The 19618-nt window shown below is 33.7% G+C and overlaps 2 protein-coding genes across 2 annotated transcripts; both read left to right on the top strand.

Annotated features, from left to right (window-relative positions):
• Positions 1 to 401: 401 nt before the first annotated feature.
• On the top strand, positions 402 to 7156 carry LOC137930826 (MD-2-related lipid-recognition protein-like). Its single transcript, XM_068774162.1, has 4 exons — positions 402 to 539; positions 4617 to 4730; positions 5539 to 5708; positions 6836 to 7156. The coding sequence occupies exons 1-4, from the start codon at positions 458 to 460 to the stop codon at positions 6923 to 6925; spliced, it is 456 nt and encodes a 151-aa protein (XP_068630263.1). The 5' UTR covers positions 402 to 457; the 3' UTR covers positions 6926 to 7156.
• Positions 7157 to 11587: 4431 nt separating this feature from the next.
• On the top strand, positions 11588 to 19317 carry LOC137931224 (MD-2-related lipid-recognition protein-like). Its single transcript, XM_068774637.1, has 4 exons — positions 11588 to 11878; positions 17236 to 17352; positions 18204 to 18376; positions 19003 to 19317. Exons 1-4 carry the CDS (start codon positions 11797 to 11799, stop codon positions 19090 to 19092), a joined length of 462 nt encoding a protein of 153 aa, XP_068630738.1. The 5' UTR covers positions 11588 to 11796; the 3' UTR covers positions 19093 to 19317.
• Positions 19318 to 19618: the final 301 nt, after the last annotated feature.

Below are 19618 nucleotides of genomic sequence, written 5' to 3'. Positions count from 1 at the left end.
TTTATTTGCTGACAATATGACAGCCTTTATAGACAGATACCTTATTAAACCTTTCTTCACCTATTTCCAGTCAACCTGTGTACGATTACAAAAGGTGGCGCAAAAGTAATGTCACAATTTGATTAATTTTTTAAAAATTATGTATAAGATTGCTGATATCAGTAAGAAAAAAATATATCGCTTAAATGGTCACTTTTTTATAAATACTTAAAATTAAACATGGGAAAGCAAACTATATATCTTTGCATTCGGTTCTAGTGGGTATGAAACATAGTGTATACATTATCTATCTACTTCTTCTTTTAAATAAACAGCACCTAATTTGGCTATTACCAGCAATTAAACACGCCGGACAAATATCAGCGACAGTATTATCGCTCAGGTCGAAAGGTCTCAGATACGCTTGTATCACGAAATCCAGTGTACGGCACCGCAGTATCCGTTTCGATCCGTCAACATGCAGAGCACTACGTTCCTTCTTCTTTCCTTCTTGGCTGTGGCGTTCGGCACCGTCGTGGAATTCAATAAATGTGAAAACGGTAAGTGGACACAGTTGTGGAATTCAACCACATGTACTATATCGGTGCAAAAGCATGCGAGCTGGCTTCAATGCAACTAACAATGCACCAACACGACGTACCGTCCTTTTACCAGACTTATTGTAAGCAGTTCTTATCTATCAATAGCGATATATATATATATTCACTGCTGTGATAAAAAATTAAGTTAAAAATTGCCATTTAAAACTATCGGGAAGGCAGGTTAATTTTATTCATAGGTTGGTAGAACTGTGTATAAAGGTATAATTATCTCCAAATTACACGTGTTTTAGTCAAATGTTTCAATTTTCTCAAACGCATCGTCTCTATTAGTCCTAAAATTGGTCAAATCTTCAAAAAAAAAGCGTACTTGTCTGATATCGTTCCGCAACTTCAATATTCGCCTGTTTTATCTCCGTGCGATTTCTGGCTATTCAGCAAACTCGAAACGCCAATGCTGTTTTGACACAATTAAGGAGATAAAAACCGAATCGAAGATGGTCATGAAGGCTATATCGGAAAATACTATTCCGACTCTTTCGAGAAATAGAAAAAGCGTTGGCAAAAGGGCGTTTTATGAGACGGTAATTACTTTGTAGAATACATAATTTTCATTTTATGTACACGTATATATATAGGAGTGTTTGAGATCCACCATATATATATATATGTATATATATATATTTCGCTAAGAGTGTTGACGTGTCACAATAACTGAAATACAGCCTTCGAATAGGCATGAAACTGACTTAAGTAAACATTTATTATCCCACTACAATATTACTCACATACATATATAACATATCACATGTAAAAACTACATAGTTTGTATGTTCAATTGTCGCATATTTTGTGTTTCTTAAAAACCAAAATTTGTTTGTTAATAAACTTATATTTTGTTTCCTTCAAAGTGACCTCTATTAAGTATTAGAAGTGTTTTTTTTACCTTGCCTTATTCTTTTATATTTCAAGAATTAAATATAGCTTAGTCTACCTCAAGATAGCGAAGCCCGAAGGCTTTCAAGTCAGCATCAGTTCGGGCTGGTGCAGACTTCTATGTTACCTGATTGGGAGACCATAGAGATCTTAGATCGCTTAGGCGGACTCTTCATGGAGAGACTAGATTTTTGTGACCTCAAAAATGACCTCGGCTTTGGCTGTTGAACTCTCACTATATACTTGTACTTCCAAAAACCTTTTTTGGTGTTCCTGTTCAACTACTTTGACTCCATTTTAACTTTAGTAACATACTGTAGAGTATTTTAAAAGACAAAACAGATATTCTAGATTTTTCCAAAGAATTAACATTTTAATTTCTAGCTAGATAAGCCCACAGTTTTTCCCTCTATATAGAAAATGCATGTTTGCCTGACATTAACCTACGCCACGAATTTGCAAATAATCCAAATGATGCAGTAGTAATACTAACATATTCGTTGATTCTGTACACAGTTTTCGTTGCAATGTTCTAAATTGTCTACCTGATTGAATTCCGTCGTAGTATCCCACTACCAAAGTCAAATTCAAAATTCAAAATATCTTCATTCGAGTGGGCATATATATGTGGTTTTGAATTGTCGATTATTTTATCATTATAGTAGCCGAAAACTCAAAGTTGTTCTTTTTTAATAAAACAGCTATTTATATAAATACATTATTATATCAATCATGTAAATGAATCAACAAACCAAGTTACATATATTTAGATCAACTGCCATATAATAAGATATATCTAATAAAATACTTTTAATCTTAGATTTAAAACAAAGAAACGGAAGGTATAGGACTTGTAGAACTTTATTATATATGCATAAAGGATTAGTTAAATATATCTGTCACTGTTTTAAAGAAGAGATTTTAAATAATGGCGCATAAATAATATGACATTAAAAATGTTTTACGAAGCAACCGTTAAAATATCAATATCTTTAAAAACATCTCTCAGGGAATCTCTAGTTTTTGAGCTATAAGTTGCTTGTACAACACTTTTCTAGAATAAATTACCGTGACACCCTTCTTTCACGTAAATTTATTGTTTATTTTATCTTATTTTATCTACTATTTTCAGTTTGCGTTTGCTCACTTTTGTGCAACATATTCTAAATATGTAATATACATATATTACATATTTAGATTTATATTCTAGTGATTTGTAATATCTTAGAATTAAATTAATAATACTGAAAATAATAGATTAGTTGAACAAGTGATAGTTTTTGAAAATATGACATTTAACTTCTTATGAAAATATTTTTAAACTGAATTGTTTTAGTCATATCTAATCGCCTACCATATACTGTGGAATATAGATAATAATAAAAAACTTACAGTATCACTTATTATAACTTAATAAATCATTTATTTCTGTAATTATTTTAGGAATTTAACTTATGATACATGATATTTGCTTCCAGCCTTCGCAACGAAAAACCTAAAGACTGCAGTTCACCATTAGTTGAACGCCCTACCATTTATGTAACTTTCTATATAGTAAACAAGTCTTATTTCTCGTTAGTATAAACAAATCATTTAGAACAAGCGTGCTACTATCTAATAATGTATTTCTAACATCAAGTGCTCGTGTACTTCGCGTACATTCGGTACATTTATAGATAAAACTTTATCACTGAACACTATTTAAAATTAAACTATGTAAAACAAACAAATGTTATCGTATATTCGCATCGTCTTCACTTCGGGTTACGACGTCTGTGATTTTAATTTAGAAACGCATATATTTGAAATGATTTTAAAAATGGAATACTAACGCCATCTTACATTAATTATATGAATCTACAATTCGGTAAAAATAGTATGTATGTATGAAAAGAGGTTCTACAGGAAAACTTCATGCTTACCTTACCTTCAGAATCTGCAGACACATCTATATAAAACTAGTGTGTATAACAGAGACGAGGCTCTTTAGGTAGGCTTCAGCAGTGTAGTTAAGCCGTAGGTAAGCAGTAGTGTAAGCCAAATAAAAAAAAAAACAAAAGAATAATAATAATATACTGGCAGTTATACCAAACCGCTTTGGTAGCTTGATAACTGAGATTTTTAAAAATAGAATGATAAGATAAAAACATTTTATCACGACTAATGTAATTCAATATTTGACGACCGTTCTCTTATGGTTACAATATTGTTATCAGAGTAGGGGAGGCAAGGGGCATGAACTCAACGAAATTTTATAGATTGCGTGTTTTTTTATTAATGCTAATTTATATCCCTAGTATGTTTTGTTTACAATGTGTTTTTGAGCATTTACTGAACAAAGACAGTTGGAAGAAGGATTACCGCTATTTGATACTTTTTAATCTTTTATCTCCCAGCTACGATACAGCATTTGATTATATAAAATTTTTCTTATTGGTTAAACAATATAATTTATTATTTTTATTAAATTATGTATTCGTTTCTACGTAACTTTATTTGAAGTCTTTATTGAAGTCATATCAATATTATTCGCTAAGTAAGAAAAAGACCAATATTTAGACACTTCCGCACATGCAGTGGTAATCGTGCAACAAAGTGCACCGCTCGCCAGCCCACTGATAAATGCGCATGCGGCAAACATTGCAAATTACACAACTGCCACCGTTAAATCACTCAACACGTGTTTCACCCATCCACGGGGCAACTACAGGTGTTATGTTACACCGATTAGTGCCAAACACAGGATCTATTTATTTATTACCCTACCCTTAAATTACTATTTAAAATCTATTTGCGCTTACTGGCGCCTCGGTGTGTAGCTGTTGTCTCCTTCTCCGCTCTTCATTTCGTCTCCCGGTGATGTTCTTCTTCTCTCTTGTTTTCGATGGCCCTCTTGCCTGGGCGTATTAAATCACTTTATACGTGACTTATTTGGGTGCCCTTTCTGATTTTTTTGTGATGCGTCTTTGATTCCTTTCGGGATCAGTGTGTCACGGTCCTAATTTTTAACTGCCGGGTGTTCGTCTATAGACCTCCTTATTCTCTCATAGAGATATCCTAGCCATAGACTTCGACCATGGCTTACTTTAATTAGGTCCGTATTAAAAGACTATAAATTTGAAATAAGTTATTTCGTTCCAGTACCTGAAGACATCTGTACCGTCTCCGAGGTGAGGATTTCGCCATGCACCAACGGCAAAAGTTGCAAGCTGAGAAAGGGGAAAGTTCACACCATTTCCTTTGACTTCGTACCATGTGAGTAATCATTTTATTAAACGGTTTTATTTAGTTCAACCCGTACGGAATTTATTCGTTTATTTATTTGGGTCAAAATTAGAAATTGAAATTTAAACACCTTCCCGTTGTCAGATTGATCAGAAATTTGGTACACACATTTAATTTATATGACAATACAATATAATAAAATCAAAAACAATATAAATCTAAGATGGCCGCCGATACAAAATGGCGGATTACATATTTTTCCTTAACCCCCTCAATATGGGTATCAAATGAAAGGGCTACACTAGTAAAACACGATGATTATGTAAAAATTTAAAATTCAAGATGGACGCTGTTTCAATATGGCGGACTAGGTACATAGTTTTCCACAACCACCACAATATGGGTATCAAAAGACCGTTTAACTTAAAAGTTTTTTAAATGTTTTTATTTTTCTACTACAATAAAATTGATGAACAAAAATTCATTCATATGATCATCCATGTAGAATTACAATTACCATTTTTGTACGTCAATATCAGAAAAATCCTATTTGACAATAAGCACAATCAAATTGTGCAATAATGGTATCCGCCAATTTAAAGATTCGACGGTTCTAAACGCAATTTTATTTAGAATCGCCCACAACAAACTCAGATTGTGTTATTTGTGGTCACTTTTACAATATCCTTAATACAGTACAAGAGCTACTAATTTTCAAGCTTGATAGTTACATAGCGAACTTCTTAAATTTATTAGGCAAACTCAAAAACGTTAAATTTAAATATAGAATAATATATATGTACGTATGTTTTGTCTAAATACTGATACTTGCTTACAGCCTTCGCAACGGAGAACCTAAAGACTGCAGTATATTTGGCCAATCCCGTGGAGGTGCCATTCGCTGAACTGTCCGATGCCAACGGCTGTGATTACACCTCGTGTCCAACTGCAGTCGGCGTGTCCCAGGAACTCAAATACAGCCTCCGACTCGGCATGAAGCTGCCCAAAGTAAACATTTATCACCATTTTACAGTACTATTAATATCATGTTGGAATAATGTAGTTTCGCCCGGCGACAATAGATGGCGCTAAAACGATGGCGGTGGAGTCGACATTGACAAGGAATACTCGACAACGACATGACGTATACTGCCTTGGCAAACTTAATGAACGCCCTCTTAGCCCTCCTTGCGGGTAGAATTTTAAAAAAATCCGTTCTAACCTCACTTTTATTTAGCAAAAGGAAATAAATATTCCTGCCAAATTAGTAGTCTCTCTCTCTTTTTTATTAGTACTTTTGTACAAACAAGATAATATATAGTATGTTATTAAAAACGTACATAGTATACTAAATAGGATTCGCGAGTTTTAGGCTTTTTATAAATAATTTAGTAGCGAATATTATTTTTTTTCCGTGTTATCAACTCTATAAAAATTATATCTCTCTTAATCATGTTAAAGTAAATATATAGAAAATAATTGATCTAAATGTGTTTATTTTAAATTCATTCAAGCTAATGTGAAATATATTAACCAAGAGAACATAATGCATAAAGTAAGAGATAGTTACTTGAAAAAGTTTTCTCATTAATTATTAACAAATTCGAGTCATATTTTTTCAAAGCTTTTTTTTACATTTAACTATACTATAGTGCCATTTGATTGGATGTCATTTTGACATCTTTCAAGTCAATAACATGATGCCGTTATTGTAGAAATTCGGGTGGAAAAATATCATATCTCTGTATTAGATTCACTCATTTTGGTAATATATAAATATGAAAAAAATGAAAAATAGCCGAAAACAAAATTTTTCTCACTTACTTCTGATTCAAAATTGAAACCTTTTATATGTCATCAAAACCAGCCAGATACGATTCAAAAGATTTTTTCCCGAGATTATATAGTATAGACATGAATTGTATGACTTTAAATATACCTAGAAATATACTTATGTTATATTTATAGATACTCATGAGAAATTATAAAAGGTTAATGAACGAAATATAATAAATGACGCCATTTGTAAAAGTTAAGATACGTTCAAATCATGTCATTACTTTTGCGCCACCGTATACAAAGAAGATAAATATAAAAATAGATATTTATAGTTGTACTATTTTTTCCGCTTGCAGGGTAAATTCCCAATCAAATGGAAGGTGTGGAATGAGAAGAACCCCGACCAATTGTGCTGCTTCACCGCCAACATTGAGATCAGAAAGTGATCTGTTTACTGGCCAGTCACATATTGTTTTAGATAAATAACTTTTTAATGTTTATTTTTACATTTATAATGCAATATACAATTTTATATACCAGGATATGTTCTGATATTTTTTAAATAAATCATTGTAATATAAAAAGACAAATATTATTTTTTTATATGTAAAAATTACTTGATTGAACAATTAATAACATAAAAAACTTATGAAAGAATTAAAAGTTATTTAAAGTTATCTAAATCATTTTATTTCGTATCTTGGTCATCCGCGCAATTATGTACCAAAATCGTTTTCCAATTGGTCTGTTCTTCTTGTTGGCGCTTGTGTCCATACCTACAGACCTTCGTTTGATAGATCGCAGCTTTCCGTGTTCTAAAGGCTAAGACAGGGCATGGTACGAAAGGGTTGGAAAATACTGGTTTAACACATTTATATATATAAATATATATATATATATATAGCTATAAATAAATATACAGCTATATATATATATATATATATATATAATTATATATATAGCGGTGCTCGCGACTTCGTCCGCGTGGAATTTAACTTAAAAAATATAAAGTTGTTATTTTTTCTACACTACTACATCAGCTACCTGCCAGTATAAGTCCCGTCAAAATCGGTTCTGGTATTTTAGAAATATGGCGGAACAAACAAATAGAGAGACGGAAAAAAATATTTTAATTTTTTTTTTCTGAGAACCGGTTATTTTAATATAACAAACAGACACCTCCAATTATATAAATCTGTATAGATTACTTAACATATAAACACAAACACAAATTAAGAAATATAAAATGTAATATTTTTTTATTAAAAATTAAAATTTGCAAGTTTTATCATTAATATTAGTCAGGTTTATTTTAAGAACAAATATGTACAGACAAAAATCTAAATGGAATTAATATCCAATTCCTTATGTTACCGTATTGCCCTCAATTGAATGATTTATCGAATGATTCATGTCTGTGCACTTAACAGTTGCAAATTTATTTACAGTATATACATAATAAGAAGAATAGTAAAACAGTTCAATTTGAATTAAACTAGAAAACATTCTAGTTCTCTTATAACATAATTATGTTTTGATGAGCGCTAAGTTTAGAGCCTTAGAGCATCGAATAAAAGTTTCCAGTTTACCAGTGTTGTTATGTCTAGTTCACAGACCCTTCCGCTCCGTGAACTCAGTACCGATGAAGCTGTAAAAGCCTTAGGGCTAACAGCATTAACATCTTCAGAAACAATACGATAATACACCAGTGTTATAAAAACCGTATTTTGAAGAGTTACATGAATTAAATCTCCCATCTCATGGAATCATTGGCATCTCATGGAAGAGATTCCATCGGACTACACGTACGGATTTACAACATCCGTACACGGTTGAAATCCCCTCAACCCACATTAAGAATTTGATACTTCTTTCATAACAGCTATCTATAACTTAGAAGGAACTTCAAGGTAAGAATGAATACGTTTCTTCTAAGCAAGCATATAGCATCGTAGATCATCACATAACATCAGTTGAGACAGATGTCAAATGCTTTACTTCGAGTCGTTAAAAAATGATACTACCTTTTTGTTAGGTAGTGTTTCTACCACACTGAATTCAGTAAGAAAAGGACCAATATTTAGCCACTTCCGCACATGCGGTGGTAGTCGTGCAACAAAGTGCACCGCTCGCTGATAAATGCGCATGCGGCAAACAATGCGAATTACACAACTGCGACCGTTAACCACAGGATGGACATCCGCAAGGTAACGTCTCATTCCATTAAATACTGAAGTCACTTTACCAGTATACAATTACAAAATAAAGTCAGAAGGAGTTTAGCTTTCCCCAAAGTGACTGGGAAGGCTCTGTTTATGGCCTATTACATATGATTCTAATTAGACCGGTTGAAAGCGGGTTGTATCCCGTTATGGATGGATGTGCTTCGGTGCACTTGCTGATTCGACTCCACTATAGAATCTTAAAGAACATTTAGGGTTCTGGAACACATTTCTACTTGAAAGTTCGTAAGTTCTACACGAAAGGCGTCATCTTCAAGTTTAATATATCCTGTGTCGATTCCCATCAACTGTTTCCATTTCAATCATGATGCTCTCACAGTAAATACCTGTTGAACTACAAGCGAATCACTCTCCTAAATGTTATTAAGTGTCATTAAATGCATAAGAATTTATCTATCAAAACCATATATAACACAAAACAGTTATATATCTAGGTATGATGTAACAAATTCAGGTTAACACCCTGATGAAGAATGTTACAATAATATTTTGCTTAACATAACCATTTGTCGCGTTCTAAATACAAATAATCTATTTATATCATTCCGCTGAGATCAAAAGTCAAGAGTTCAACGCTCCGTGGTCGACGCATCTTTGTACAGGTTTATGGACCTCACACACACGCAAGCACCTTATCTAGCTTAACCTATACCTTAGAGAAAAAAAATACATCTTTTATCTTTATACTGTAGGTCAAATATTATAAACTCAATCCTCAATTGACCTGATATTACCAACAGATTTTACCCCAAATCGATTTAAAAAAATTCTTTATTAAACATTCGTATTATATTCTTTTATTGAATTTGAATTAATCTGTTCGAATCATAAAACTTCTTCAGCCCGGAGAATAACATGTCAAATAAACTCACAGCACGACGATCTGTAGTGGAGTTTAAAAGGTTAGGTAGGCAATGTTAGAGACAACAAGCTTGAGCACAAAAATTAAAACCCTTATATGAAAGAGAGACACAGTTTATTTTAAAAGTCATTAGCCTACAACTTCAGATACACCAACGCCGTAATAAATTATTTATCATGCGAATGAAATAATTTTTACATGAACCATTCACCACTCATTTGTAAATATTAAAAATTGATTTAAAATAGATATAAGATAGTCTTTAATTCAATATTTCATCAAGCACTAAAGATTTAATACAAATTCACGAACAACAACACATATGTCACTTGACGCCGTTCGCCATTTTTTATATTTCATAACATTTTTCGGCGTGAGGCGCGGTTTTTGACAATCGCCTACAAATCATACGCCGCGCGTCCTTACATTTTGCGCATGCGTAGACCGATGGTTTGACAGGTAAGTGAAAGCATTTTGACAACAGTGATTATTTCGCTACATATCTAAAACTACATAATATATTAAGTAATTGTCTCGAAGATGCTACGTTAAAAGTCTTAGACAATTATAAATACCTGCAATAAACCGTCCACCTTGGTAAATCTTGGAGAAAGAGATGCCTTACCGTATCCAACTCGGATGGGCAGCTCCTAAACATCTCATGATTTATGAAGATGAAGGTCGTTCACCAATGTGTGTTGCCGGTGATGACATGCGGATCTGAGACGTGATCGCTTACGACAGGACTTATAAGATGGTTGAAGGTCAATGACTATTGGAGTCAAATGGTTTTGAATTGCAGACCATGAGCTGATAGAAGAACTTGGGTACCTCCATCCACCCTGGTGGACCAACGACATAGTTTAGTCACTGGTTGCGGAAACGCAGGAGTGGTAACTGTAGTGATCTTCGAAGTGGCCTGTACTCAGTAGAGGATGTCTATCTGCTAAAATGATTCATAGTTGAGATAGTACAAGATCTAAATGTTTATGTAGTTGTTATGGAATAGGCGTTTGTCTTCCATCTCACCTGATGTGTAGATGAAGACGAAGGTGGTACAGGCCCATACAAAAGAAATCTGTTCACTCTACTCTTAAAGGCTCCAGAGTCCAAGAACCAGGCAGGTCGTTCCAAATCTTTGTGACTCTCACCAAAAAGGAGAATATAATGTATATATATATATATATATATATATATATATATATATATATATATATATATATATATATTTGTTATGATATGATAGATAAGTTAAATGAAAATTCAAACGATGTTATTGTTTTCAAATAAAATATACAAGTGGTTTGATCCGTAAACAAAATACCATTATGCCTATGACACAATGAACTCGCGGCGATGTGTGCCGACATATATACTGTTAATAATGGACAAGTTTTAACTCATTGTTATCGGTTCATAATTGACGAATTGTTTAAACACTTACCGTACGAAGCGAGAGGAATTTCAGGGATGTACATATTTATTTTACCTTGTATAATATATTAGATATAGTGTATAAAACAAATTGAAAAACTTATCGAGTTAAACAATCATCTTTGTCTTCAAAAGAACATTAGCAAAAGCAAATAAATAGAATATTAGCAAAACCTAACAAATAGAGTATTGACAAAAGCAAATAAATAGAGTATTAGCAAAAGCTAACTAATAAAGCATTTCCAAAAGCTAACAAATAGAACTCTAGCAAAAGCAAACAAATAGAGTATTAGCAAAAGCTAATAAATTGAACACTAGCAAAAGCAAACAAATAGAGTATTAGCAAAAGCTAATAAATTGAACACTAGCAAAAGCAAATAAATAGAGTATTGGCAAAAGGTAATAAATAGAACACTAGCAAAAGCAAATAAATAGAGTATTGGCAAAAGCTAACAAAAAGAGTATTAGCAAAAGTTAATATTCTATTAATTGGGATAACCAGTACATTTTGTACAGTTTTAAAAAAGCTATACCAAATTTACAGGAGATCTCTTTCAAAATACACATAGATAAAGTTTTGTAGATATCAAATTATTTTGCACAAAAACAAAGAGGACATCGTTGATCCACAGTTATATTTATCGAATCGTATAGTTTATTAGTTTATTGAATCAAACAGATCAACCCTATCGGAGGAGGTGAACGTTTAATAATAATGGCCAATTGTTATAATAAATATGATAGATGGGTCGCAGTTGCGCGCTGTGACTGACTCAAGATGGACGCCCGGATCTTTCTCATCTCGCTCTGTTTCCTCTGCGTCAGTTCTGACTACGTTATCAAGAAGAACTGTAAGGAAGGTATGTATTATGTTAGTCTCTGATGCTTTAAACCAAACTTATTTAAGAATAAATATGTTTCTGAAATTTAAATTTAGAATGGTCCTAGGTTCACTAAGAAAAATGGTACCAATGATATTTACGAAAAAAATTATTTGTGAAATTTAAATTTAGAATGGACATAAGTTCACTAAGAAAATTAGTTCTCAAACTGATTCAGGTGAACATCCAGGAGCTCGCGGGATATTTAGGATCTTTGGGATAAAATAATAGAAGATTCGTAATTCGGAAACAAAGGTTCTCTAAGAAAATTAGTTCTCAAACTGATTCAGGTGAACATTCAGGAGCTCACAGAATAATTGGGATCTTTGGGATAAAATAATAGGAGATTCGTAATTCGGAAACAAAGGTACACTAAGAAAATTGATTCTCAAACTGGTTCAGGTGAACATCTAGGAGCTCATGGGATATTTAGGATAAAATAATAGGAGGTTCATAATTCGGAAACAGAGGTTCACTAATTTTTTTCTGCCTTCGAAAGTTAAGAATAAAATGTTGGCTTGACTTCAGCTATCATATAACTTTAGTAAGATCTGCAACTGTTACGCACCGAAAATTTTCCATAGTTAGTTCTTACGTCGACATTTTTGTAGAGGAATACGATAGAAATTAAGCCGCAGAGGTTGACCAGAACCAGCTGGAAATGGTTTAGAACCTCTGACTTCAGTTCACCAAAGTCGCGGACATGGTGGACTAAAAACCGTTGTCTTTGAGATTTTAAGTCCCAGGTCTCAGGTTGAGAGTAATTTCGAAAAGGCTTTCACGTGATTCCATCATAAAATAAAGCATTCTGTACATCCTAAACCATCGTCCTATTCTGGACAAAAAATCCGTAGCGCCGTCTTTATTTTACATTATTCCAATGTCCTCTCTATTCAACGATTTAGCCTTAACCTGATTGATAAGTGGAAGTCATATAGAACTGCTCAGTACAATGCACTCGGTTGAATGCGAAACGAAATTGATTGGTCGCCATTTTTTTTTTCATGACTAATAAAGCAGAACTCGCACCTCAGTGGGCATAACAGGTTGCTCGTTCGTACCGGAGCCTTGGTTCAAATTTGGAGCCTCCTTCTTTAATTTATTAGAATTATATGTCCTGTTTTCACATATCATGCTGTATATTAATAACTATATTTTTTTATGGCCTCCTCTATTGGGAGCCTCTCGTACCCCCTATCTGGTGTGGGACAGGGACTTTTTGTTTTAATTTATTTAGTTTTTCACAATCTTTTTTATTTTCTTACTCTTCATTTATACATCTTAAGATCTTTCATTCGGTTTTCTTCCACATTTCTTCTTTCATTCTCTTTCGCTCTGTGACCTTTCATTTCTCTCTCGTTACACATTAACATTTTGTAATTTTATTTCTGTTTATTTACATTGTTTTTTCGCCTAACATTAATATCACATTATATCACATATCTCATTAACAAAAACTATGTTGGAATACACCCTGTATGTATCAATAATTTATTTAAAATAAACAACTATTGATAGATTGTTTCTTAAAAGCTTGAAGAGGGGTGAATGCTTAGCGCATTTATCCGCGAATAACATTCATAACATTTGCATCTATTTCTAATCACTATATATAAAGTGATCACTCTGAAATATACTACATTAATTTATTTATTTTCTCATTAAATGCTACAGGCCAATAACTTCTGGCGGTATTAAGTCTGCAGGGATGGAATTGTAAACAGTAAATAATTTTAATATATAGAAATACAAATTTTGAAAATGCTTTATAATCACAATGATTATTATTTTTAATGCAATTGATATTTTTATATGGTATACCTTTAATTGACAGCAAATGGGCTATATGTTGGTCTTTTTAAAGCATTTACACCTTTATATCATCTCTCTGTATAAACAAATCTATAGAAGTAAATGAAAATTGAGTCGCACAGATGGACGACGATGACTGCGGTCTCTTTATATCCAACAATAGACACCCTCGGGCTGTATAACAGTGTCCATCATGCGGCAGCAATATCACGTCACACGAACTCGTGTATTGCGCGGACGAGACTCAAGATGCGATCGCAAGGTTCATTGATGTGGCGAATACAGCAACCGCCGCACAGACACTGGCGCACAACCTGAGGATGCCAATATGGAGTAGGGATAAGGAAGTTGTCGCACGAAACGTGACCTTAAAAACTGGACATTGTTAGGGCGTCGTTAAATTAGATCAGAGTTCCTCAAACTTTTTTGCGTCGTAGACCCCTTGCCATATTTTTCCGTGTTGGGTAGACCCCCTACTAACCTGATATTGATTTCCTGTAAATTTCTAACTGTAGTGAAGTTTAGTTTATGTTCAAAATGTATTGCGACCACAAAGCGATTACCAACATCCTACAACTTACACAATTTTATAAAAATATGTATAATATTTTTTTTACTTCATAGGTACTTTTATAAATAATGTAAATGTTTTGATATTATAAGATAGTATGATGTAAGTAAATAGGTACTATCAGTGTATGTGTTGGGATCCACTATCGTCGGACCGGACCCCCATTTTCAAATCATGGACCCCCAAATTTTTTTTCGCTGACTTAGACCCCTTGCAGGTTGTGATAGACCACTAGGGGTTGATATAGACCACTTTGGGAATCACTGAATCAGATTAAGAGACAAAGTACTCACTGCAACAGGCAAAACCGGGAGCGTTTTCTTAAAATTAAGAAAATTTTAAACGTAAATGTTAAAACAAAGACACAGACGTTGATATCTGTGAAATATAGATCCTAATAATAAAACATAAAATGTCACCGAAGTGTTTGTAATACTATGTAGTTTGTTCCGGATAATCTCTGAAATGTCTGGACTTATTTTGACGAAACTTATACCGGTAGGTAGCTGATGTAATAAGGAATAACTTAGGCTACTTTTTTGTTGAACCCACACAGGTAAAGTCGCGGGCACTGCTAGTTATTAATAGAAGTAAATAACGGTTGATATTCTCTGGACTCTAAGAATATTTATTTAACAAATCATTTATATATCGCTTGATAAGACGTCAAAGGTTAAACATGTGATATCAAATTATCAATTTATGAGATTGGCCTTTCAAAGACACCTCTGATAGCGAGAACGATTTCAATTACATTTAAATCGGGCACAAGCGACATATGTGTGTTTCAACATTACGATGTCTATATACAGTAGCCACCGAAAGATTATATTGCAAACAAATGAACATTGCCAATTCTTGCTCAGTCATTTAGTACTCCGATAAACAATAAATAATGTTGCAAATTAACACGTTCACTGCGGCTTGAGGTCGATTCAGCCTCATGGTAAACTTTGCACTGGTGCGGAAAACTCGTGTTTTCTCTCTAGTGCGGCGGCTGTTTACACTCAACCGTATGAGGTATGAAAAAGACAAATATAGCTTTCTTTATGTCTGCGAAGCATTGACTCAATATTGTAAAAAAAATATTGATGAACATGAGGCAGAAAAGGCCTCAACCGCACTACTAGGAAGTTCAGCTTGAGGCTGATTCAACCTCAGCCGCACCAGCTGAAAGTTCTTCAAAATTGGGCCCGCAGTGAACGTGTAAAATAGTAAAGAAACCTAGAATGTAGTGGTTGAGGATGGTTGTATGGCTAATGGAATGAAAGAGAAAGACTGGGAAAATTGTAGAATGAAAGAAACAGTACGACAGATAAGATGATACATGAAAGAGAAGAATGATAATAATAAAAAAATATGAATAAATTACTAGAATTAAAAAATCCCTGTCCCACATGAGATAGGGGAACGAGAGGTCCCCAACAGCGGGGACCATTAAAAAAATAGTACTCCGATAACCTTATTATGCTATCAACAATCAATTGAATCTTGTCTGAAGTGCAAAGGGCGGAGCAGATCGCTCTTGCAGCCGGTGGTTCTTGGGACCATGAGCAAGTAGATGCAGAGTACACCCCATTAAGACTGTCACATATCTAAGGTCATAGGAGTTGCTAGAACCGGTCATCTTAGCGATATTTGAGAGAGTCCGATGACCTGCAGTGAGCGTCCATCAGCTGAAAAGAAGAATATATGATTAGAAGTTAAAAAAAACCAATATATAGCTACTTCCGCCATGCAGCAGTAGTCGTGCAATAAAGTGCACCGCCCGCCAGCTCGCTGATAAATGCGCGTGCGGCAAACAATGCGTTTATTTTTTAATGTATTTTACTTTGCGAGGTGTTATAATAGAGGAGAAGGAGCAGAAAGAAACTCCACTTACTCTATTTGTCATTGAAAATAAATTAAATATAGTGTGAATGTTTACATTGCAAAAATTACTTTTTTTTTCTAAACTAATCTTACATAAAAAATAAAATTTATGTAATAAAAAAGTAACATTAAATGTGTCTTTTAATATTTGTATTAATATTTAATGGAATCAGGCGTTATTTTGCGGAAGTCCATCCTAAATAAGAAAAGAACCAATATTTAGCCACTTCCGCACATGCAGTGGTAGTCGTGCAATGAAATGCACCGCCCGCCAGCCTGCTGATAAATGCGTATACGGCAAACAATGCGAATTACACAACTACCACCGTTAAATCACTCAACACGTGTTTCACATCTCCTCGGGGCATTCTCAGGAGTAATGTTACACCGATTAGTGCCAAACACAATATGATTAAAATTGTACAGCAGTGAAGGTCGCAAAAGTTGTGAACACTACAAGACTGATCATTTCAACGTTCATTTACATTTGCAATATATTGAAATTACTGAAAAAGATCGAATTAAAATTTACATTAAATTTATGTTATTTTCACTTTATTAAGACGAGCTTCAAAATGCCTTGATGTTTGTCACCGATGATCTAGTCTATTGCATAAGGAATAAAAGGAAAAAACACGGAAAGATTAGACTACCGACGTAAATATATACCACTGGTCGCTTATATAGACATCTAGTTCGCTAGATGTCTATATAAATAATATAAAAAATATATAAAAAATATAAAAAATAAAAGTCGTAACAAAAACTGGACACCGAGAACGTGGTAACTGAAACAAGTTAACCCTAAACTGAATTCAAGTATGTACGTACGGTTTAGCCTTTCCTAAGTATTTTATAAGGTTTTTACTTTCTAACGTTCTCTGCAAATATACTTTTTATATATCAAGAGGTATTTAGCGACTTTTTTATGTATTTATTTGATGCAGTCCTTGTTGTTTACCGCACAAAAATAGGTTTATATATAAATAAATATACTTAAAGTTATAGATTATTTAATTACCTAAATCTATTGGTCATCTATTTGATTTATCGTATTGACATGCTGATTGTTCTGTTACAGCCACGCCGTCTTTGTGCAGCATTCACAACGTGGTGGTGGAGCCGTGCCTTCGTGGTCCGCGACTTTGCATCGTCAAACCTGAGAAGTCTTACTCCATCAACGTGGACTTCACGCCTCGTAACTCTTTTTCTATCATACACATATTATTTGGATTATTTCCCTTTTTCTGGTCCAAGCAAGTAGACACCCAACCTCCAAAAGTAATAAAGATATATAACACCCTATATGCAGAACCTTTCCAGCTGAAATACATTTATAAAAGTGAAAAAAAGGTAGTAAGATGATGTTAATGGGTAAACACCCATTAACATCATCTTTACCGGGTTTAAAATGGCAGATCACTGAGGAAATTTAAGTTAAGCCCTGTGTTTCTTACTTCTTTCTATCATACCTCATATTTCTTTAATTGACACAGGCTTTATAATTACTTATAAAATTTATCACACTGAAATAATATTTTTCTACTCATTTTTAATCATCTTTTGAAAGTAATTAAGACATAAAGTAGCCATTTCCTCGACATTACTACATTCAGGGGCGGCTCTAGCTCGTGTAGCGCCCGTGTGCAATGAAACCCTAGCGCCCCCTAGGCCTGACCTCCCCCCCCCCCCCCACTGCTATAACTATTAACTTTTCCGTCGTAACAAGAAAGTTTTTTCATATTCCAACAAGCTCTTTTATGAGCATCTCTATTTGCATATATGTTTACTAGTTACTATTTATGTACTTGTAATAAGTACAGTATTTATTTAAATACCATATGTTTGTATAACCAATTAACTTTTTATAACATTTCAATGGAAGGTACGCTTTCAAAAAATTGGTAATAAGAGTAAATTCATAAGTAACAAAGAAAAGACGTGTCGTATATCGTGTGGAGAACAGTGCCATCTAGTTTTGAGTCCATGGACTAAAAGTTATACAGATAATAAAATTATAAGATAGTAAATTAATCTTTATCGTGATAGATTTCTCCGCGAATGGACTCAAGGTGGCAATGTACAGTGATGAAAAGAAGACCAACTCTTTCGAAACCGCGATAAAGACTCCAGCAGACGGCTGCGGTCTGGTCGCCTGCCCGCTTGTGGCGGAGGAGAGGAAGAACTTCGATCTGCAGTTCACGCTCGCCAAGATGTCACCGGTGAGTTCTTCTCAGCCAAGTTTTTTGGTCACTTACTAACTCTTTTTGCCAGTTGGATTTTATGGTCACTATGACTTCAGGGTTCTGAAGTGACATCCACCCAAATAATGGACAGCTGAATCAACCAAGTTGGTCGGAAGACGCTTAATCAAAGCTATTTCCAATCGGTCCTATTGGAAATATATGGGTAGACCTATGTCCAGCTGTGGGCGTTCTTCGGCTTAATCCAGATGATGATACTGTAAAAACTACATACAAAGTTCCTTCAGTTTTGATGGAAGACCTTCATAAATGATCATTTCGTGGAGTCACTTGGCGAAAGGGTCCCCCACCTCGGTTTGGACTATTTCTACATCTGTTGGCAGAGAAATCGTGGTCATGTATGTTATACAACATTATAAGGAAGTCCCGCTATTTTGTTATTACCGGGGTATTTCGCTCGTACATGCTTAATTCTGTGTGATTCCTTAATCAATCTCCTCTCTTCATTTTGGTCACCAGATTTTATTATCATGATGCACCCTCGTATCCAGCTAACCCATAGATCGTTACCCTAAGACATTTTTAACAACCGACACTAATACTAGCCATATTAGTACTTAAATAATTTTATTTCACTATTTCAGGGCAAATTCCCCATAAAAATGAAGATATACGATGAAGATGATGAAACCCGGCAGTGCTGCTTCACCTTCAACGTTAAGATAAGAAAGTAAATGTATGAATACATATGTAATATCGTAATTAAATTGTATCGAACGAAATCTATCCATGCGTTCGATTCTTTTACATTTGTATATTCAATAATTTATTTTTATCGTATATATAAGATATTATGACTTTTTTAGCATTACAAACTAATATCTTTTGTTACTATTGATTCATTATTTAGACTTATTATATATTTATCATTCTGCTTATACATTTTAAATAACAAATAAAACATTTTATACATGTACATTACAAAATTTAAAATAATTTGCTACAGCGCCATCTATGGTTTAAATAATTAAATCGTATACGAATTTTAATGTTTTAATTTCCGTAGAGATGGCGTTACTGTCAACATTCCTGTTTATGTTTACTTGCTAATATTAATAATATGTTAGATCATACTGTCTGTAATTACCGTTAGCTATCGTGAAATTCAGAAGTTATAGTTTATATTGTAAACTACAGTTACTGTTCTTATTAACAGTACAATATTATATTCTATAACATTGTTTTATTTTACTTTACTGC

This window comes from Battus philenor, unplaced genomic scaffold (assembly GCF_028537555.1).
Source record: "Battus philenor isolate CCGP_79_NKW_IND1 unplaced genomic scaffold, ilBatPhil1.0.hap1 SCAF_11, whole genome shotgun sequence".
Classification (NCBI taxonomy): domain Eukaryota; kingdom Metazoa; phylum Arthropoda; class Insecta; order Lepidoptera; family Papilionidae; genus Battus; species Battus philenor.
The sequence above is the reverse complement of the archived record's forward strand: the minus strand, read 5'-3'. Positions and strand labels throughout refer to the sequence as shown.